Source organism: Alligator sinensis, unplaced genomic scaffold (assembly GCF_000455745.1).
Source record: "Alligator sinensis unplaced genomic scaffold, ASM45574v1 scaffold635_1, whole genome shotgun sequence".
Lineage (NCBI taxonomy): Eukaryota > Metazoa > Chordata > Crocodylia > Alligatoridae > Alligator > Alligator sinensis.
Genome location: NW_005842482.1, coordinates 1,023,626 through 1,045,582, shown reverse-complemented (window position 1 = coordinate 1,045,582; position 21,957 = coordinate 1,023,626). Strand labels below are relative to the sequence as shown.

At 45.7% G+C, this 21,957-nt stretch overlaps 1 protein-coding gene across 1 annotated transcript in view; it reads right to left on the bottom strand.

The window, feature by feature from the left end:
• The window catches only part of LOC112551503 (protein eyes shut homolog), a 579,454-nt gene that overhangs the window by 51,514 nt on the left and 505,983 nt on the right, over positions 1 to 21,957 (bottom strand). The window contains 1 exon segment of the mRNA XM_025212766.1: positions 19,665 to 19,839. Coding sequence (XP_025068551.1) covers positions 19,665 to 19,839 — 175 coding nt within the window.

Here is a 21,957-nt window from a genome sequence, read left to right as displayed (position 1 = left end):
CTTGACTAATCGCCTGAGTTCATTGAAATCAGCTTTCCTAAAGTCTAGCACTTTCACCCTACTAGTTACCTTACCCACTCGACGTCTTATGAAGAATTCTATTATTAGGTGATCACTGTCCCCCAGATGGCCACCGATCTGTAGGTCCCCTACCATATCATCCCCCTTTGCCAATACCAGATCCAGTAAGGCATTCCCCCTAGTGGGACCGTGTACCTCCTGTGTCAGGTGGAGGTCCTGTACACACATGGAACTATAATAAATATTTTTTAGCAAAAAATCACTGTGTACATGCTGTTGAGTATAATGTACAATAAGAGGAAAGGGAAAACAGTGAAGCGAGGCCAAAGGAAAGAGTAATAAGATCAGATACTACTGCAGGTAAACTACTAATTTGATCGTTTCAATCATTTTTCAATTCTTAACACATAAATTAATATGCACTGTGATTGTCTCTAATCTAACCACTGTTGGTTAGTGGATTACTGACATCTGGCACAGAAGATGTGGGTTTTAGAAAACGGATTTACAGAAGAGAGCACAGTAGGTTTCCAGGGGATGATGTTTTGAGTTGTGGCTGTAAAACTTTATCATCTAAATCATGTCCAAAGTGAATTACTGGAAAGGTAAATGCCTATAAGCTTTTTCCCCTATCTTTAACACAAGCCAAAAAAATCACATATAACAACACAGGTCTCAATTGCTCCTTGCCCAGTCTTTTGTTTTGTTTTTTGGACATTTATTCAGGCTTGTTGTATGGCACTGACTCCATCAATCAGCACACAGTTTCTGTGAAACAGACATCCAGGAGCCTCTGATACTGTGGCTAAAGCTATTTTCTTATCTTACCAGTAATTACAAATTACATCTATATTTCGCTTCCTAGACTTTTCACAAACATGGTATAGTGCTCCTCTTAGTATTGCTTCACTAAACACTCAGGACAAAGAACAATGGTTAAGCAGACCACTGCCAGAAACACCTCTAGAGTGATTAATGAATGAAGGGGAAAGAGGGTAGGACCTCATAGAACCAAAAATATCTCAATCCATCAGTATTCAGCATTAGGACATTTTTTTTCCTCACCCTTATCCATTATGCTTTGATGCATGAAAGTTATTGAGGAGGGAAAATAATTTAGCTCCTTGAATGGCAAGCAAAAATGTCCGTTTCTTGTGTTATGAATTAGGGGTTAGAAGGTGTGGCTTCAGTTGCTGAGATGAAAACATGGAGGAGTCTTATCCCATTGTAGCATGAACTGAACTGATGTTAACATAGAATGTAATAGTAGTGAACAGTAGCCATGTTAGTCTTGTCCTGTAAGTAACTTGAAAATTCCATTTTGTATTCTTTTGCTTGACATAAGTGAATGAACTCTGCGTGCCCTTTATGTATGAGTGTATGTGAAAGGGTGAATGGTGAGAGAATGCCATAGCGACAGGAAAAGAAGATTTAACTGTATTTGTAAGCAACAATATATACCGGGTTGGGTGAGTCTCTCTCACCTGCTGCTTTTTTTGGATCACAGACACATCTGTTCACCCCACTCCAGCCTGCTATCTGCATCTTCTCTCAATAGGCCTGGGCCAGCCACCCAGTACTCCTATTGAACAACTGCTGCTGGTAACTATAATATCTGAATGGAATGGTTGTTTTGTATTTGTGTATGTCTGAGTGTAATGATGTGTATGATGATTTGTGTGTGTCTGTATGAGTGGTGTGTCCAAACCTCTATGTCTAATTCATGTAATCAATAAATGCAGCATTTTGTCTTATCCCCCTTTATAAGGTCTTGCTCTTGATTTGATAAATGGGTAATTCAAAGTAACACATGGAGGAAAAACGTTGAGCACCACTGATGTAAAGAGTTAAGTATTTATGTTTGTTTTTCAATTCAGTTTCATTTAAACAAGAATTTCTTCAAAATATATTTAGCAAGAGGTGTTAAGGTCATGATCTAGAAAGTGACTAGGGAACACAGCAAAGATGGAGAGTAGAGTTCTCTTAAAAACTAATAGGTATTTCAGCCAATATTGTGCAATGCTTTTATTATGAATGAGGGAATTAAGTGATTGGATGTAGTTATTGTGAATTAATAAGTGATCAGAAATCTAGAAATTGCAAGAAAAATTATGTGAGATTCAGTGGTTGGGCAACAGAATAATTAATTAAGATATGTTACAGTAATATCTTGGAAGATAGTAGTTAAACTTTTTATGAGTTATATTAAATAATTTCAGAAGATAGTTAAGGATTCAACCTGTATAAGGTCTTGCTCTTGATTTGACAAATTGGTCATTCAAAGTAACACCATCTTCCTCTGTGAACAGTGTAGTTCTTTTGAGATGATATGGCAGGGGCTGGCAAAGTCTGGCCTGTGGGCTGGATCCAGCTGGCAGTGGACTTCATTTCCCAGCAGCCCCTGCCCACATGGCTGGCGCCAGTTTCCATGGAGACCCCAGCAGCAGTCATGCTGTGATAGCATGATAGCATGGGGCTGGGGTTTCTGTGGAAACTGGTTCCAGAAGTACTAGCAAGCAGGAGGGGCTGAGGGGGTGCTGTGCAGTGGGTGGGAGTGGGGCAGGCTCAGCTGTTCAGGGTGAGCAGCAGCAGTGGCAGCACTGGGAGGGGTGGCTATGGGGGGCTATGGGGAATTTTGGGCTGGCTATAGTGCCCCAACCCGGCACTGCCCCTGCTGGCAGGGCATGCAGCAGGGTGCAGAGCTGCTCTGGAGCCTGGTGGGATTCTTGCAGCAGTGACATCATGGTCCAGCACGAGGGCAGAGCTGCAATCTGCAGCATGCATGCCCCAGGCAGGGGGATATAGACTGCAGATCATGGCTCTGCCCCAGCTCTGGATTATGCTGTCACTGCTGTAAAATCTCACCTGGGCTCTAGAGTAGTCCTATGCCCTGCCACATGCCCCGCCAGTGCTGTTGGGACCAGCCTCCACAGAAACTCCAGCTTCATGCTATGCAGCACGACTGCTGCTGGGGTCCCCATGGAAACTGGCCCCAGCACGGGGCTGCTGGGAAATGGAGTCCAGCCACTGATCAAATCTACTATTTTGCCCACCCCTGCTATATAGGAACATTCTGTTGCAACCTAATAAAAGTGAACACTAAGGATAAAGTTACACATTACACTTAGACCATACTAAGGGCCAGGGGCAATGTGTAGGGGATGTATGCAGGTGCACGTGCACCCTCTGAGCGTGGCAGTGCACCCCCTACCTACAAAAAGGTGTAACTGACACTGTCGGTGGTGCCTGCGGGCAGGCGCCACTTGCCACCCCGGCTGTGGGTGGTCCGTGATCCCCACTGGCTGCTGCCGGCACTGCTGGCAGTGGCTGCAGGTTGTCACCGGCCCGTTTGGCACTCACCCCCTGCACCCGCCGCCGCCAGTGCTGGCAATGTCTGTGGGAGTTCCGTGCTTACTGCCGCTGCACTCCCACCACTGTGCTCCTGCCGCAACTGTGCTCCTGCCACTTCCATGCCCTCCTAGCTGCCGGGGGCACACATCGTTCATGCTAAGGGCACTTAAAACACAAGAATCTATATATTAAAGCTCATTAACTCATGCTAAACACCCTTTGAAGATCTAAAAGTTATGCCACTTCAGGCAACCTGAGTCGTGCTACCTAGCTTGTGTTCCACAGCGATAAAACAAGCTGTTTTCAGTCCTCCAGCATCTTCTCCCAGCTTTTCCCATCATCCAGACATAAAGCCCAGGGGTGCCTATAGATGTTTAGGGGCTGCACTCCAAACTCATAGCACGTTACACAAAGCTCTATGAGTTAGAGCCCCTCTGACCAAACAGAAGTTCACTTATTGGGTCAACGGGGCTTGAGCCTACCTGCACCAGCCCTGGACAGCAGGCAGGGGTGCTCAAGCAGCCTCTGAGAGGCAAGCTGCCCCTCTTCCCAGCCTGCACCCCCCCTTCTCCACAGCTCTGGGGCTGTCAGCAGGGGAGGGAGGGGAAGGGACCAGCAGGCAGATGCTATCTGGGATTTGCCTGGACAAAGCTGGAAGAGAGAGAAGGGTGGAACAGAGATCCCATGCCTTGCACCACCCCTCCAGATACCCCAGCTGGGTTATTGGGGGGAACTAGGCTGCACTCATGAGCTGAGGGGGTTCTGTTCCACCATGCCCATTCCCCCAGGCCTGGCCATGGTAAAGCCAAGCTGGCAGCTGCTGCCCCCACTGTCAAGAGGCCTGGGAGGGGCATGCGGAAAGGGATCCCTCCTTACCTCATGGCTAGCTGGGGGGGCACATTCCACTTCCTGCCCCCCTCCATCTCTGCCAGGCAAAGCCCAGCTGGGCAGCTACCTGCTGCTCCCTCTTCCTCCCCTTCCCTTCCTTCCCCAGTTGACAGCCCTGCAAAGGGGCTAAAAATGAATCCTCAGAGGAATGTAAGTTCCCTAAGGTGCTCTGTTATAAAGCCCCTTCAGCTACTAGCTGATTTGCCAAGGATTAATTTTTCACATGATCAGCCTTTCTAAAAGTACTCTGTAGCCAGGCATGTGTGTAGTTTTCAGGGGCCCAACTGCACAAAAAGTGTAACCTGTGTAAGTGCCTCTGATGTCCTAGCTCCTAGCCATACCCCTCATCAGCCCTCTAGTGGCAAGTCAGAGCTATCAAGCAAAAAATAGTATTAATCCTTAACGTATAATTGCCCACAGCACATTCTAACTTAAACACTGCTGAATAGTCCATAGATTGATTGCAGTCTAAATGTAACACTTAACTATTCCTTAACTCAGCTTATTTAAACAGGCTTAAACCTGTAAGTGCAACCACTGAATTTAAGTGACCACCTTATTTTTACATTGGTGAAGTGTAATGAACTAATTTGGCTCTCTATAAATAATGCTAAGGAATATGTATCTAATTTAACAGTTTGGATCAATCTCAATCCAGAATGACCATAATTCTAAATTTTAGGGAGGTAAGGAGAGGTTTCAGCATAATTCTAAGCTTAGGAAAGGTACTCAGGACCATGGTTTCATTGGAAACTATCTTTCCTGACTAAGAATGGACAGGCTTGCAGAAGATTGAAGTCTGACTGCAATGCATACAAGCAGCTAAAAGTTCAGCTAATTTATACTGAGTAATGTTTAGGGCCTTGCCCCCCCCACTTTTGTTATGCTCTCTTCCTCCACCCTGCTGGCCTGTTCTTTCTACAAAGTCTTTTCCTGAGGAGGTAGTGGGGAACCCAGTGACTTGCTTGCTGCCCTGCTTTTATTTGGGAGTTCCTTCCACATCCCTTTGTTTCTGAAGGTTAGGAAAAAAGATCTCCTTACACCTTCAAGCTTTTCAGATACAGCTTAGTGACTTTCTCCACCCGTCTTCTATTCACTACTATTTCCCTGTTTCTTTTTATTGGGTGTCAAGAGCCTCCCCACTTGTGGCTTCTTTTCCATACACACAGTGCATCTACATGTGCATATTAATGTGAAGCAATAAACGCCAGCACTTATGACACTGGAGTTTATTGCTTCCAGGCACCACTTTTACATGTGCACCTGGAAACAGAGCATGTTGATCCAAGTCAGAGCAGCCCCAGTTGGCAAGGAGTTCGGGGGTCAGACTGTCAGCCCAGGGCTATTCTGACCTAGCTCAAAATGCTATGGAAAAGGGTGGCTGGGGCCACAGCAGGATAGAACTTGTATTTACAGGTACTACTGTGCTGCAAAGTTTATTAGTTTACTCCAACCTAATAGTTCTGCATTGTAGATGCTGAAACAGAGCAAATTCGTCTACTCCACAGTAAAAGTCTAGATGTGTAGATGTGCCTACCTAGAAGATTTGTAGTCTCCCTTAGAAAGCCCTGAATAATTCTGAAATTTCCCATTTTGCAAAGGGTCCTCCCTCTGAGAAAGTGGGGATGGGAAATGTGCTGCAAAATATGTATCTGGGGGAGGAAGTTGTTCTCATGACATGTGTTCTCCAAAGAAGTTAAACAGAACAGAAGATCACTTCAGGCTGAGGATCTTAGAAGGGTCAAGTTTTTGTAAGCCATGTCTTTTGGGACTTTGTGCTTTGCTCCAGGTATCTTACTTTTTCTGAATCAGTCCACTGGCCCGATGACTAACACACTTGGGAAGACACTTGACACAGCATCATATTTTTACACTTAGAGGGCGTGTCTACATGTGTGCTTTAATGCGCAGTAGCCTATTTTACTACTCATTAAGGCATCGCGTAAAAAAAATGCAATTACGCTAATGCACAGTAAAATAAGCTACTGCACATTAAGTGTCACTTAAAAAACATGCACTTTCAGCATTACACAGGGCAGCCTAGTGCGCATTTATTTAGTACCTCACACTGGAGGTACTAAATTTAATGCACATTAGGAAAAGTACATTAATGCACCTGTGCATGCACCCAGAGAGTGCCTTCATGAGATCAAAGACCATATTGGAACCAAATTCATCTTTGACATAAGCAGAATAATTCCTACTTAAGTCAATAAGAATTGCATCTATTTATGTCACTACTCAATTGGATTGAAATCATAACCAAAATATTAGGGCTGTGCAAAACGGCACCGTTCTGTTTCACCTTGAGTTTCAAATGTCATTTTGAGTCAAAACAGCTGTTTTGTTCCATTCCATCGAAACAGAAGGGTTGTTTTGACACTATTTTGACGTTTTGCTGGGAATAGGGAGCCCATGCAATCTAGCATGGGGGATGGGAAAGCAGCCCAGCTGGGCTGCCTTGCCACCCCCAGCACAATCTAGCACCTGGAGTGATCTAGAAACAGTGCCAAAACAAAACAGCCGGCAAAATTTTGCACAGCCCTACAAAATTTAATGTGTCTAATCTTGCTTGTTCTTTTTTAAATTAATCTATTTTATGAACTCAGTAAGTTGCAATTATGTATCTTACAATGCAGAATCCTTGCTGAACTTCCAGAGTTTTTAAGCTTCCATATAAGAACAAATCCACTGAGCATTGTACAGCCCCTTGCAACTAAAGGATTTCTGTGAAGTGCTTGGAAAGACGATTTATATTTGAACAGAAAACTATTATAAAATGTATCTTGTCATGTAGAGTTATGATACATTCAAAGAAAACAAGTCATGGGTAATAACAAACAAATCCCATGAATTCTTTATTGTTATCTAAACTATACCAGGGAAAACCAGTCACTATTTAAACATTAAAACTCATGAGATCAGGGCCTTATTGATATATAATGATTCATGCATTATTTTACATTAAGTTACTGTGATTGCAGATTTCTTCTTTTTGGCCTGAGAGGTTCTTAAATATTAATCACAATTTTGTAAAGAGAATTCAGAAGGATGTCAAGAAGCATGTACACATTAGTAAAAACTGGCATGGTACAATACTCCCTGACAAGAAAAGGGACAGCATCTGCATTAGATCCTGGGAGCTTCCTTTAAGATGTATACTGCTTTGAAGTTCAAAACATCCTATGGATCTGACGGATCAAGCAGCAGCACAACACAGCAGCAGCAGCAGGGGCAAGTAACCGGATAAATTGCCTATGATCTCTGGCCATTGGGATTCCACCAGACTAAGTTAATGCAAGTCATCTAATGTGGGAGTAGGAGGAGGGAGGGAGACTATGATTTACTCTCTGCCCAAAGTGGCCAATAGTCTAATCCCAGGTCTGACTGAAGCCAAAATTTAAGGCAGATTGTAATGATCTCACTGAATATTTAATAGAATTTTGAACTGTAAATAAACAATTGAAATCCATGAAGCTACTGGTAGCTCAAGGTACTATATAATTTGAATGCATCCTTCAGAATCTGACCCAAATATGATAGATAAACTAATTAAAAAGTTACATGCTGTAAATCAGAAACACAATTATTACATATATTTAGAAAGAGCACAGGCTAAAATGACACAGAAGACAACTAGACAATTTCCAGAAAAGACTATAATAAATCTCATAGCCTTTTTTCCACCTGAGCCTTCTATAGGTATTCATTTATTCCCACTCACTGGGCTCATTTACACACGCATTTGATCTGAGATCAGTTTATGCTCCTGGCTCATCTACACATGCATTTGATCCAAGATCAGTAAACACTCCTAGGCAGGCATCTACACATGCAGGGACTAGGGAGCAGATTTGCTGGTCTTAGCATCAAATTTCCTGCAGTCCTTCAATGGGGCTCTGCCACCACTGGGGGAAGCTCCAGGCTCCAGCTGCAGCTGCCAGCAGCTAGTAGTCCTCTTGAAAAGCCAGCCCCGCTGTCTGCTCCCTGGCCAACCATTTCCCTGGCCAGAAGCAGCATGCATTGCACAGGGGCAGCACACAGCAGCTCTCTTCTCGCCAACTCTGCCTCCCTGCACAATGGCTGCTCCAGCCCTTGACCCTGGCAGTGAAGACCAGCACCCCAGGCTCTTGTTGGCCACTGCCCTAGCCCTTCTGGCCTACCATGCTGACCACCAGCTTCCCCATGGCCGTTTGACTCCTTCTGGCTCCCCCACATGCAACAACCACTTGCCTGGCTACAGCGTGCAGTCCCAAGGCTTCTGTGGCTGTGCAGCTGCCACCTGGACCACATCTAGTTGGCTGGACCCCATCAGGGATGCTGATGATGGGCTCCTCAACATCACTGCTGGGGCTGCCCTTACTTTCCTGGGCCTCCTGCACCACCACCTTTGGGGCCACTGGGCCAGCCAGAACTGGTGGCTGCACACCACCCAGCACAGGTGGAATGATAAGCAGTGGCTGGATGCATTCTAGATGACCTGGGCCATCTTCCAGGACCTCCTGGAGCAGCTCTGGCTACACCTGGCATAGCAGGACACTGTCATGTGGCTGCCTTTCCCCATAGACACTCAGCTGGCCCTCACCCTGCTCAAGCTGGCCACACTCACCACTCTCTACTAAGTGAGCCACCTCTTCAGGGTGGGCACGGCCACCACCAGAGAGGCCATCCTGGAGGTGTGCACAGCTCTGCATGCATGAACCCCTGGTGGTGGTGGCGAAGTTCTATGCCCTGGGCTTCTCCTAGTGCATAGGGGCCTTGGATGAGAACCACATCCCCTTTGCCTGCCCGCCCCATGGGGGATTGGTCCTACTATAGTAAGAGGGGCTTTTACTTCATGGTGCTCCAGGTTATCATAGACCACCGAGATGCCTTCATGCACATGGGTGCCAGCTGGGCGGGCAGTGCCCACAACGCCCATGTGTTCCATAACTCTGCCTTGCAGGGCCTGGTGGAGAGTGAGTGCTTTGCACCAGGGGTGCTGGATCTGAAGCTGGGCACCGCGATGGTCCCACCCCTTCTCATTGGGAATCCCACATATCTGTTCCTGCCCTGGCGCATGTGGCACTACACCAACCAGCTGGCCCCCCACCAGGCCCACTTTAACTGCTGCTGGACTGGACCCATGCCCTGGTGGAGTGCTCCTTTAGCTATCTCAGGGGATGCTGGACACCTCAAATTCACTAAAGACAACTTCCCTTGGGTTAGCATTATAGCCTGCATGATGCGTTACATCTGTGAGGCCCAGGTAGAGCTCTTCTATAAGGCCTGGGTAGAGGATATGCAGTAGGGAAAAACCACCTGGCAACTGGAGTATCACCTGCAGTGGCAGCAACACTGGCAGACTCCCCTGCCCAGACCCTGGGTGAGCTGCACACCCACCACTGGGGGTCAGGGCACCTAGTGTGAGAGGCACTGACTGACTGCCTCCTTCTGCTCTCCCTGCTGTAGCCTGCCTGGACTGCTGCCCATAGACCCCCTCTGCCCTGACTCTAGCACCACACTCACTGCAGACACATTTCAGAACAACAGTTTTATTCCCCTCACATCAAACAGTCTGTTCTCCCTCCCTAAAAAACAGATCTTCCTCCCTCCCCAACAAACAGATTTCCCCTCCCACTTCCCTCCCCAACAAACCACTCCATCCATCATTCACCCCACCCACCAACAATAAAACATCCTCTTCCCTGTGAAAACTATGTACAAAGTGCTTTGTGTGCTGTCCCAGGGTGGTAGATCATGGGGTGGTGGTGGCTAGGGGGCAGAGCCCAGTGATAGGCAGCCAGCACCCCAGCCTCAGGCTGTACCCCCATGGATGAGGATGCTGTGGCAAGTCTAGCAGGTGTGGGGATTTCCTAGTGTCATTCTGGTGAGAAATAGGCAGCAGCATCCCACAGGGGTAGGTGCTTGATCCAGTACTTTTCAACATCTTTATTAATGATTTGGATGGAGAGGTGAAGAGCTCACTGGCCAAGTTCATGGATGACACCAAGTTATGGGGCTGCATGGTCACACTTGAAGATATAGTTGGACCTAGACAGGCTAGCACATTGGGCAGATTGGAACCTGATGAAGGCCAATGTTGAGAAATGTAAACTGCTTCACCTTGGGATGAGCAGCCCCCAACACACCTACAGGCTTGGCAGCACCAAACTGACTAGCACCAAGAATGAAAAGGACTTGGGGGTAATAATAGACTACAGCATGAATATGAGCAATCAGTTCAATGCTGTAGCCAGTAGGGCAAATAATACACTGGCATGCATCAATCAGTGCATCTCCAGCAGAACTAAGGAGGTGATTCTTCTGCTCTACTCAGAACTGGTGAGAGCTCAGCTGGAGTACTGAGTCCAGTTCTGGGCATCGCACTTTAACAAGGACATGTACAAACTTGAGAGAGTTCAAAGAAGAGCCACCTGTATGATCAGGGTCTTACACAGCAAGCCATACAAGAAAAGGCTGAGGGATCTAGGACTCTTCAGCCTGAAGAAAAGAAGGCTGCGAGCGGACCTGGTAGCAGCTTACTGCTACACTAGGGGAGTACATCAAGGGCTTGGTGAGAAACTGTTCACCAGGGCACCTGAGGAGAAAACTAGAAGTAATGGCCACAAACTCCTGTAAGACCGATTTAGTCTCAACATTAGAAAAAACTTCACAGTCAGGGTGTCCAGACTGTAGAATAAGCTCCCTCTAGAGGTGGTGCAATCACCTACCCTGGAAATCTTCAAGAGGAGACTAGACAGTCACCTTGCTGGGGTCACCTAACCCCCAGTTATCTTTCCTGCTTGGTGCAGGGGGCTGGACCCAATGATCTTTCAAGGTCCCTTCTAGCCTTACAATCTATGAATCTATAAATCTAGGGGCAATGGCAGCTAGTATCCCCAGGGCATGGGCAGCTCCTCCCCTGGCAGTCACTGTTTCTGAGAGTTTGCAGCATTTCTTAGATAAGATGCTCTGTACTAGGGGCCGTGTGCTGCCTAGCCTGAGATCAGGGTTTGTGTGTCCATGGGTGTCTAGGGACTATGGTAAGTCAGCCCAGCAGGCCCAGGCCCTGGTGGCTGCTGGCCTAGCACCCCATCCCCATTTGCTCCCCTGGCCTTGACCTTTATGTGGTACTGCTGTATCGACTGGTCGCACCTACGCTCCTGCATCTGGCCTGACAGACCATCATACAGCTGGGCACTTGAGTGCCCACCCTGTGCAAACTGGCACTGTACCTCTGCCTCATCCCACAGTTTTATGAGGTTGCTAGTCTATAGCAAACCCCCCAGTTTTTCTTTTTTTTATTTATTTTAAAATGCATTCCCTCCCCTTCCCCAACCATTTCTGACTTTGTTTCTTTCTCTCTATTCCCTATAGATAAGTACAAGTAAGCTAAGATGTAGGATAAGCTTTAACATTATATTTTAGGTAGTAAGTTTTATTTTTCTCTTCCCTCTTTGCAAATAAGTGCCCTGCTATTTTGATATAGTTATCCCCCCCATTTTATGTGATAATTATTATGTTTGTATTGAATTTTTTTTTTACTGCTTTTATATTGTGTGATTACTGTTTTAGGCCTGTATGTGTAAGTTAGCAGAAGTCATGTCAAGTTTCCATCTTGTAATGTCAAGCCTCCATTTTATTCCCATGCCCGGTTGTGTAACCCATGACTCACACCTACCCCTCCTATGTAACTTGGTTCCTGAATGAATGGGGATGAATGAGGGTGCTTGAGAGACAATGGCAGTAGGTCTAAAAATAGCTCCCTCTGAATGACCAAACCATCAACACCAATACCTGGACCAACGACCTAGCCCTTGGAACCACCCTCAGCATTCAAGAAACAAAAGATGAAGCAACCCACCATTGTGCCAAGGCTGCACATGCTCAGTAAGAACACCTGGAACCCTATGGAACAGAACTGACCTTGCCTGGACAGGCCCTCCCCATAGGAGATCAGAGATAGTCTGCCCCATAAAAAGGGGTAGTGAAGACTGACTCCTTGGGATGCCCTCTCCATCTGGACTAGCACCATGCCACACAACCTATCCACCCAGAGGCCCTGCCGGCGACCCCCCCTCTGGACAACACCTACTGGACAAAGAACCCTTTCCAGCCTGGATAGGTAGCTATCACCCCCTACCCTCTCTCCAACCAAGGACTTGGACTCTACTTCTCTTCCCTACCTGGACTCCAACCCTTCCACTGAGTCTCTTTCTCCTGCTGCCATTGTGAGTGCTTGTGTGTATGTGTGTGTGTGAACCAATAACTTCATGGGGCTGAGTAGTATGTTGTCTGTTTAATAAACCTGTTATTTGGACCCCTGAGTTGGGTTTTGCTTTACTATGGTTTGGCCCTGCTCCAATCTCTGCTCCTCACCCCTCTAACTTCTGTCTCATTTCTCCCTCTCCTGCTTCTGGCTCACTGCCACCTCCAACACCTGTCCTGAGCTCCTCTCTGCCTCCAACCCCCTGTTTCTTTGCCACTCTTTTATCCCCACTGCCTTTTCCTTTTTTTCCTGAGCAACCAGGTTTCTGCCTCAGTTTCTTTCCTAACTGTCTCCTCCTTGCCACCACTTATCTGCCCCACCCCCCAATATCTCAGCTGTGTGCCTCAGTTTCCAGCCCCAAGCTTCCAGATTTCTGTCTCTCTCTCTTTCCTGGCTGTCTTCTCCTTGCCACCAGGCTTTTTTTTTTATTCCCCACCCCCTGTGCACCAGTGACCTCAAGTAACCCTGGGTCCACTTGGTCTTAAGTAAACCCAAGCTTCAGTTCCTCAGTCAGCTTCTCTCTAGTCCACTGGTTCTAATCCTGGTTCTGGCAACTTTCACTTCCTACACTTTAACTCTCTCTCACCTTAACCTTCCACCAAGTGTCCCCAAGCACACACATACACACTGTACCATCCAAGTTATAACTTACTTGTGTGTATGTGTAGGTGGATTGTATGTGTGTGAACTGGTGAGTGTGTGTATATATGTCATTGTATGCATGATATATGAATTAGTGATCTGTGTCTAACTTTTGGGGTGTATAGTGTATGTGCTTGAATTGGTGATAGGTATGCATGTGCCTAGGCTGGTTTGGATGTGTATGTGCCCGAGCTGGTAGTGTGCATGTGTATGCACCTAATTGAATTGTGTGTTTGTATATGTGCAATTGTGTCACACCCTCCTGTCTGACAGCGCAATATCGAGATCCTGAGAGTTGGCCTGATCCCACAAGGCAACAAGTCTCCTTCTGCAACCAAATTGGGCTCTGGGTGGTAGGCACAGACATGGGAATGGGTGTGGGTGAGGATGATGCCATTGGAGATCCTGCATCAGCTGTCTGGGCCTCTGGCTAGCCCCTAGTGGCAGGGCTGACCTGGGAACAAATTTGCTCCCGGATCACATCTACATGTGCATAACTGCACAGTATGTAAATTTGCTACCTGGATTTGCAGGTAGAAAATTTACTCATGATTAGCCATTTTTACTGCACAATAGGCATGTGCATGTGTAGATGTGAGCACTTACAGCACTATAAATTAGGCTACTGCACAGCTAAATGTCTCATGTAGATGTACACCTACTTTGTACCGTACTTAATGGGTTAATCATGCTAGCTTTAAATTGGGTCTAAACTAGTTGACAGTGTAGATTCAAATAATGAAAGAAAACACAGCTCTTGATATAACTCACATATAGGAATAATGGATTTGAAACATACAAGGCAGGGAGAGGATTTTTCAGAGAAAAGTAACTTCACAGGGTGAGAGCATTGAATTAGAGCATGGAGAGGAAATAGCCCAATTAAAAATGCAGCACAAAGAAGTGAAGAGTGGTGGAAAAATAATCACTATTTTTTTAAACAAAAGGCACGTTTACACTGCTGTGCCACGAAGCAGTACTCTCTTCTATACTGGCTACCTCACGACCTGGACTGCAGTACAGTTGCACATTTGGGGTACTTGGAGCGGGCTAATTAACACTGAACTCCTTTCCCTAGCAGTGCTAAGTAGTCCAGATACAGAGCCATATGACTGTAATTGTATCACTTCTGGGTTAGGAGGAAGCCAGTGTGGAGTATGACAGCATGTTTGCAGATGTTGCAGCTTGACACAGTAAATTTGCAGTGTAGATATGCCTTAAGAAAATGATGCTGTTTCTGACATGACACTGAAATAAGTGGTACCAAAAAACTGGGGAACAACAAATGAAGTGCCTTTAATTAAGAAGGGAGGAAAGTGATATGGACACCTACAGGCCTGTTAGTCTGACTTCAATACTATGCAAAGACTTTTTAAGGAAAGACTAAAAACATGAGGCATCTTTACATGTGTTCCAGGGGTGGGGGAGGGGCACTTTAATTAGAGCAGCATTCAGGAGTTGCTCTAATTAATGCTTCTGCAGTGTCTTGTGTATTCAGCATTCCCCACTTCAAAATGGTGGCAGGGGGCACTTTAACTAAAGCTCATTCAATGAGCTTTAGTTAAAGCAGCTCCACCACTATTTTGAAGCATGGAGATGCTGAATATATGTGATGCCAAGGCTGCTGGAGCCTGCTAATTAGCACACTCCAGCAGACTCAGTTGATTCTGCTCTGATGCGTTCTAATTAGAAATGTCAGAGCAGGCATTGGGCACGTGTACAGGTGCCCACCGAGGCAAAGGGAAAATAGGATGAACTGCAGCATAGGCTTACCAAAGGTAGATCATATCAAACTAGTCTGTCAGCTTTCTTTGACAAGAGAATGGATTTTTTAGATGAAACAGATTAGACTTTTAGACTTTAGTAAGCATCTGATTTGGTACCACATGCAAAACTATTAGTTTGGAAAAGGCAGGGAACAAATTAATGCAGGAAATCACAAAAAAAGTTCCTGACCATTAGAACAATCAGTTTCTTGAACGGCCTTCTGGTGGGAGGCAGAAAATGGTACTTACAACAAAATGCTGAGGCACTTTTTAGAATACTGAACTTAAAACTTCTGTCTAAAAGTTCTGAAACTTCTATAAAAAGGTATTCACTTTCCAACTGCAACATGCAGGCATCATACCCAAGAGGGTTCTTTCTTATGATCAAAATACAAAATCTCTCACAATCAAAAAATGATCAAAATACAAAATCTCCTACATCATATAAAGGGCCTCCTTTATACAATGTAAAATGTTCTGTGTCCTGCACATAGTTGATACAAGACACACATACCTTGTTTGAGAATATCATGCAAGACATCACAGACTGTTATGAAGATATGTCATTATGTATAAAATAGGGTTTTGTATCAGTAATACAACTCAGGAGGGTGTATCTGTCTCTTAAAAATAATCTTTGTATTATTTTTTAAGTAATTCCATTAATCTCAGCTGCTGATGAGAAAGTAAAGTTTACCCAGAAGATCACAGAACCTGCTGTCCATTTTTGCTGCTGCTTAAAAATCAAAATATCATCCCCATAGCAACTGAACTTCCAATTTAACTGCACTGCACGCTTGTCTGCTGTGGAGGTGTTGGCAAAGTGCAGAAATAGCACACAACAAAAATCTCCAGCGGGAAATCATTTTCAGGATACTCAAAATATTTGAACACAGATCCAATTTCCCTGAGGACCCCACTGTTTGCAGGGATGCAGGTGGTTTTAAAAGAGAAAGCAGTACTTACAGAGGTGTGAGTTGTACTGCCAGGCACTACAAATTGACGCCAATCATTTGTATGGTAAGTAACTCTTTGGCAAAGTTTTGCTTTTTGTGTGACAAAACAGGATTCAGGGAATGTGACTGTTAAGGAAACAGTGGAAGTAGTGTTAAGAACAAGCATACGTGCACACACACACACTCACTCACACACACACACACACACACACAGAGTCTGCCAGATGTTCCTGAGTATGAAGGGACTGGTACAATTTAAATGGAACATTATGAATGAAAATAATTACACCACTAACACAATCCATACATTCAACTGGAGCTTAAAGGAGCATATTTAAAAAAAATATTAAAAGGTATTTTAAACCACCACAATATTAAAAAAAACAACTCTCCATTATACCTAGGTCTCCTGCTATCATTCTAGATTACCTCCCTCTCTCCAAATGTGCCACACCTTTACTTCCCTAAACCTTTATGAGGATGACTCAGAGCAGTCACATGAACTGCAGCAGTGTGGGCTGCCTGCTGCAGTTGCTGCCTGCTGCCTACCTACCTGCAGGTTGGCAGTTTGAGGATACTACTAGAGCTCCTGGTTTTAGCCCACATTTTTGACCACTTGTTGCATTTTGGCTGGCAGCTGACCAATCTGCACCTGTTACCTGCCAAATCAGAGGGCCAAAGGTGGGCTAGTGATAGGTAGAAGGGCAGCAGAATGCTGGTGCAAATATAGGATGAGAACAGGAGAGGTACTGAGAATGAGCAGGAGAGAGATGGCATGTCTATACCACATTGGAGCTAGGGAGTGCCATCGCGAGAACATGGCCTGTCCACTAGGGGGTGTGCGATGTGGGCAGTATTCAATTTGGATTTGGCCCGATTCAGGGGACAGTGATTCAATTCACTCATTTGGATCACTGTCCCGATTCGATTTGGCCAAATCTGAATCTGAAGACTAGATTCTGATTCAGAGAATCAGAGATTTGGCCATAGACACAGCTTTATATATTTTTTCTACGTACCTTGAGGTACCAGGCATGGCTCATGAATGCTGAGATGGTGGGGCAGATGGAGCATCCCACAAGAGTGCAGGGGGGTCCACCACTGAACACGTGGGGGCCCTCCCTGCAAGCCCCTGGCACAGCGATCGGTCATGGGGGGACCCCAGGCGCTCCCCCAGACTCAGGAGGCACCAGCCAGGGGGCGGGGGACTCCCCTGCATGCTCTGTGGTGGACCCAGAAGTGGACTGGAAGTACTTCTGGTACACTTTCAGGTCCACCGCCGAGTGCATGGGGGACCCCCCACCCACGCTTCCGTGGGACGCTCCATATGCCCCACCATTGAAGTGTTCATAAGCTGTGCCTGGTACCTCAAGGTATGTAGAAAAAAACATATAAAGCTGTGTCTATGACTGAATTGTTGAATCTCGAAATCTCGCTGAATCGATTCAGAGGCTTCTGATTTGATTTGGAGAGATTAATGGATGTCCTGATTCTATTCAGATTCGGAGATTCGGCCACCGAATTGGGCCGAATCTCCTCTGAATCGAATCAGTAACCGAAGCTTTGCACACCCCTACTGTCCAATTGCTTTTTCTTTGTCCACACTCCATGCCAAAAGATGTTCTGTACCTGTTTTTTTGCCATGGGACTAGGTTGTGTGTCTAGCATTACTCTAATTCCAGAAGCCTGACATCTTTCCAGTATGCAGAGGCAACAGAATGGAAATCAGTGGGCAGAACAACAGTGCTTTCTTGTACCATCCAGCAGGAAAACCTAAAGCAAGGACTTCATTGCTTGAGCATGGGTTACCTCTAAGGCTAGCTTGGTTTGCCCAGCAGGGCCATGCTGACAGACATGGAACCCCACCCCCAGCCAAAAAAAAAAAAGTGCCTCCCCAGAAGAGGCAACACGTCAGTTTGACCCAGCTCCCCAGCATCTGTATAGCTAGCATGCTTCAGTGGGTCTTTTTGGAGCTTTTATTTAATAGCTGATTCAATCGGCTATTAGATAAAAGTGCCAAAAAGCCCCACTGAAGTGCACAAGCTATATAGATGCTAGGTGAACCAGGTCAAATTGAGATGATTGCTCTTCTAGCCATGCGCTGCACTCAGCACTGGGCCACACTGAGTTGAAAGTAAAGTGCTATTTTTTTTCTTTTCCATGTCTATAAGTGCCTGACTGAAGTGGAGCTAAGATCCCAGTTCTGAACCAGTAGGAATCTTTCCATTATCAACCAAGTTCACCATGTCAGTTGCTTAGATACCTAACTCCATCTCCTACCTGTTTACTTAGGCAACTCCCCACTCCGCTGGCTTCTGCAAATAGCTTCTTCATGCATCTAGCTTTTCCTATGTATTGTGAAAAAGCCTGGGTGACTACCTTAGGGATCAGGAGTCGGCTAGGTGTCAGGATATCTAGGTGCTAGAGACTGTAATGTAAGAAAGTAGTGACTGAGTACCTTTGTCAGTGGAATGCAAAAGTACTCAGGGTTACCCAGCTGCGCTCCTAATGAAGCTAATGATACTGTCCTCACTGACTGTAATGGTGTGCGGGCCGGGAGCGACCTGAGCTCTTTTCCGCGCTGCACGCAGGCTGTGGCCAGCAGCCCGGGCACGCTGGATCGGAGAGGGAAGGCCGTCGAGCTGGAATTAGGCACAAACGCGTAGCGGTAGATTTAAAGCTTGTTTACTTACACCGAGATGGCAGTGGTGTAGGCTGGAAAGCTTGCTTAAGTTGCGGTTACAGACAGAAAAGAAAACAAAACTCGAACCTGCAGGGCACGAGGGTACGTCGCAAAGGGTTCCGGCGACAGGAAGATGAAAAATACGAGGGTACATCGCAAAGGGTTTCGGCAACGGGAAAAATAAACCTGCAGGACTCGAACCCGGGTAGAAGAGCTCTGAGGCCGGTCGTAAGGGCTCACACGAAGTTTGCTAGGCTCTGTGGGTTCTTCTGTTCACTCACTCACACGAAGTTTGCTAGGCTCCGTGGGTCCGGTTCTCTTGCGCGCGGGAAGGGATACGTCTGGATTGCACTCAGCGACGGGGAGAGGCTAGATGTTGATCAGACCTCCGCTGCCTGCTTTAAATGCACTGGGTCCGTAAGGATCCGCAGCGCTTAGAGATCTTCACACAGCGTGAAATCTCCTCCTCCCTTGTTCGTGGAGTCCTCCAACTTGGGCAGAAACCACTCAAGCCTCTTATACGGCTAGCAAGCCAATCACTAGCCGCCACGTGTGAATAATTTAGAACTGGCCAATAATGGGACTCGAATTAGCATACAAATGGCAGGAACTCTTTGCAACGAGCATTTCTGTGCTGCAACAAAGAAATGCACCCTACAAAGAAAGCTTCAAATTGGCGGGAAATTCTCCCTTGCACCGGGGTTCTCTTTTGCAGCAGAAAACTCCACCATGCAAAGAAGCTGTAATTTAGCAGGAACAATTTAGCAGTGCCGAAGCACACAAAAACAAAAATCACACCCTTTGGGTTGTGACAAATGGCAGCAGAGTTGGGCTATTAGGCACACTTCTGAAAATTCCAACTGACAAAAAACAGTCATTTTTATTCTTTAATTGGTTTAGAAGTATTAAAATGATCTGTGGACTCAAACCAGTCTGAAAGGCACCCAATCGTCAACATGCTTACTCTGCCCACCCCTTTTCCCCCTTGTAGAATAAGCAAGATGGATTTCTGTTTTTGTTTTCAAGGCACTAGCATGCCACATTCATGCTGAGATCAGTCAAATATTCACTGTCATGCTTTAGTTTATGGAAATAGTTATACTTACTAAACAGTAGAGCCACTTTCCATGCATGTGCCACCATTTCTGCATTTTATTAAATGGCATGGGGAATCTTTACATTGTCCTATGCTGCGACCAGCATTTGGGTGGCCTGGTGGAGTGCCTGGTGATTTAAACTGTGGATCATTCCCTGTGCGAACCTGAATATCAAAAATACAACCTGGAAAGCAGAAATGCAAAGAAAAATGAATAAAATTAAACATAACAATAAAAAAATTCAAACCAAAGCAAACAGTAACAGCATATTGTAGTGAGGCTTGTTATTCATCAATGGACAATCACACCACGTCACTTGAGCTGCTGAACATGCTGGATGCCTTCAATTTGGGCTAAATGAGGGGATGATTATATATCCCTTTGTTTAGTGACAGCTGAAACAACAGAAGTCACTGCCCAAAGAACAGACTGACTGGAAAAGCAAGGAATAGGGACTGTTTTGTTTGCTGTTTTCTGCGTGGTTTATTACACAGAGCACTCATCACCTAAGTGGGTCAATTCCCTCTTCTACTTGAGAGGATTCAAGTTATATCTCCCCTCCTGCCTGAGGTAGGCTGCTAAGGGTCCAGCAAGTGGGGATTCTAGGATGGGAGTGCACTTTCCATCCCTCCTGACAAACTTGTTCCACTCTACAGAAGGACACTGATGATCAAGTAGGCCAGAGTACCAGAAGTAATATTCTGCTCTAAAAAAAGTCTATAAATTTCATATTAAGCCAAATATTGGGGAAAAAATGAAAACCATGGTCTCTTGGGAAAGTGTTCAGACCACTGAGATGTTGTACAAGAGTAGGAGCAGTTGCTTCACTACCACCCACCACCTCTTCTGCCTGTGCTTTAAAATACTGGTTGCCATGACTTTTTTGTAGGAAGCACAATCCATTAGGTATGTCATTATTATTTCAGAGTGTGCCTATCATTTTGTGCCTCTCAGGTTAGACTGTTAAGGAACATTTAGTCTAAGGGTACAGATGTTCAAAAAGCCCCTGATGGAAGCACTCTATTGCACTTTACTTAAAATGCTATAAGTTAGAGTGGGAGTGAACCAAATAGATGTTCACTGTTCCTTGGGGAGGATTTTGGAGCCAAGGCCATCAGGTGGGAGGCTTCTGCATGCTTTCCAGGAGGCTTGCAGGGCCCCCCCGCTCCCATCTGCTGGGTTAGGTCTTGTAGGGCTTGTTGGGCTGGGTCTGTGCAGTAGGAGGGGAGGGCTCCCCACTTCCCCAGCCTCTTGGCAGCTGTAGCCAGAAGCTACAGCATGAGATTGCCTGATTCATCTTTTGGCTACACCAGGAACTGGGTGTGGGGGAGTCTCCATGCCATACAGATCCAGCCTGACCCCGCAACACCCAACCCAGCAATCTGGGGGGAGGGGCACACTGCATGGGGGCTCCCTTCCTCCACCTCCAACCTGGTAATGCAGAGAGGAGATAAGCACTGGTCAAGTCTAGCAAACCTCCCAGTGAGGGGCCCCTAATGCTACCTACCTTGACTTGGGATGGATTGTGGTACAGACTTTCCATAAAGCGCTCTAACCTAAAGCCCTTAGTCTGATACCACATCCATCCAGGGATAACTTAGAGCAGGAACTGCCATTTTTAAAGCTCTTTATGTGCTGCGAAGTCTGTTCTTTTGCAGCTGTAAAGTATTTTCTGTGCACTTAACACATGATAACTGTAACATCTGTACCTAGCCATAGCTTCTAGATCTTTACTGGGCTTAAGCACACACAGAACATTGACCTACTCCATCCTTGCTAGACTGAGGCAATTTTTGGCATGAACAAAAAGGAGAATTTTAAAGTAAAAAATAGAGGCCCTTATGAAGTTTAGTTAGTGCTGAGACTGTTTATTTATTTATCTGATTTATATGTTGCCCTTCCCAACACAGGGTCAGGACAGTTTGCAATAAGAAACAGAATAACTTAAATCCAGAAGAGTAACAGGAGAATAAAACCTCTCAATTCCATACCTTGAATAGAGAGGAATAAATGCTGGGGACAGTGATTCACAACAGCTAACATGCTAAGCAAAGGGATGCCTAGACTGGCCAACAAGAAGTGCAGAAGAATGGGAGGTGTCAAAATTCCTGTCTCTTTCCCAGACTTAAGTTATAGTTAAGTGATTCCCTGTGGTTCTGTATTTTGTTAAACTATTCACAAGCTAAAACCAGTGAAAAGACTCAACTGCCAAAGGTGGCAAGACTAAGCTCGCTTTTTCCCAATGCCAGGCATACATTTTATACAATAATAATTGAAAAAAATGTTCAAGGACTGGTGACCA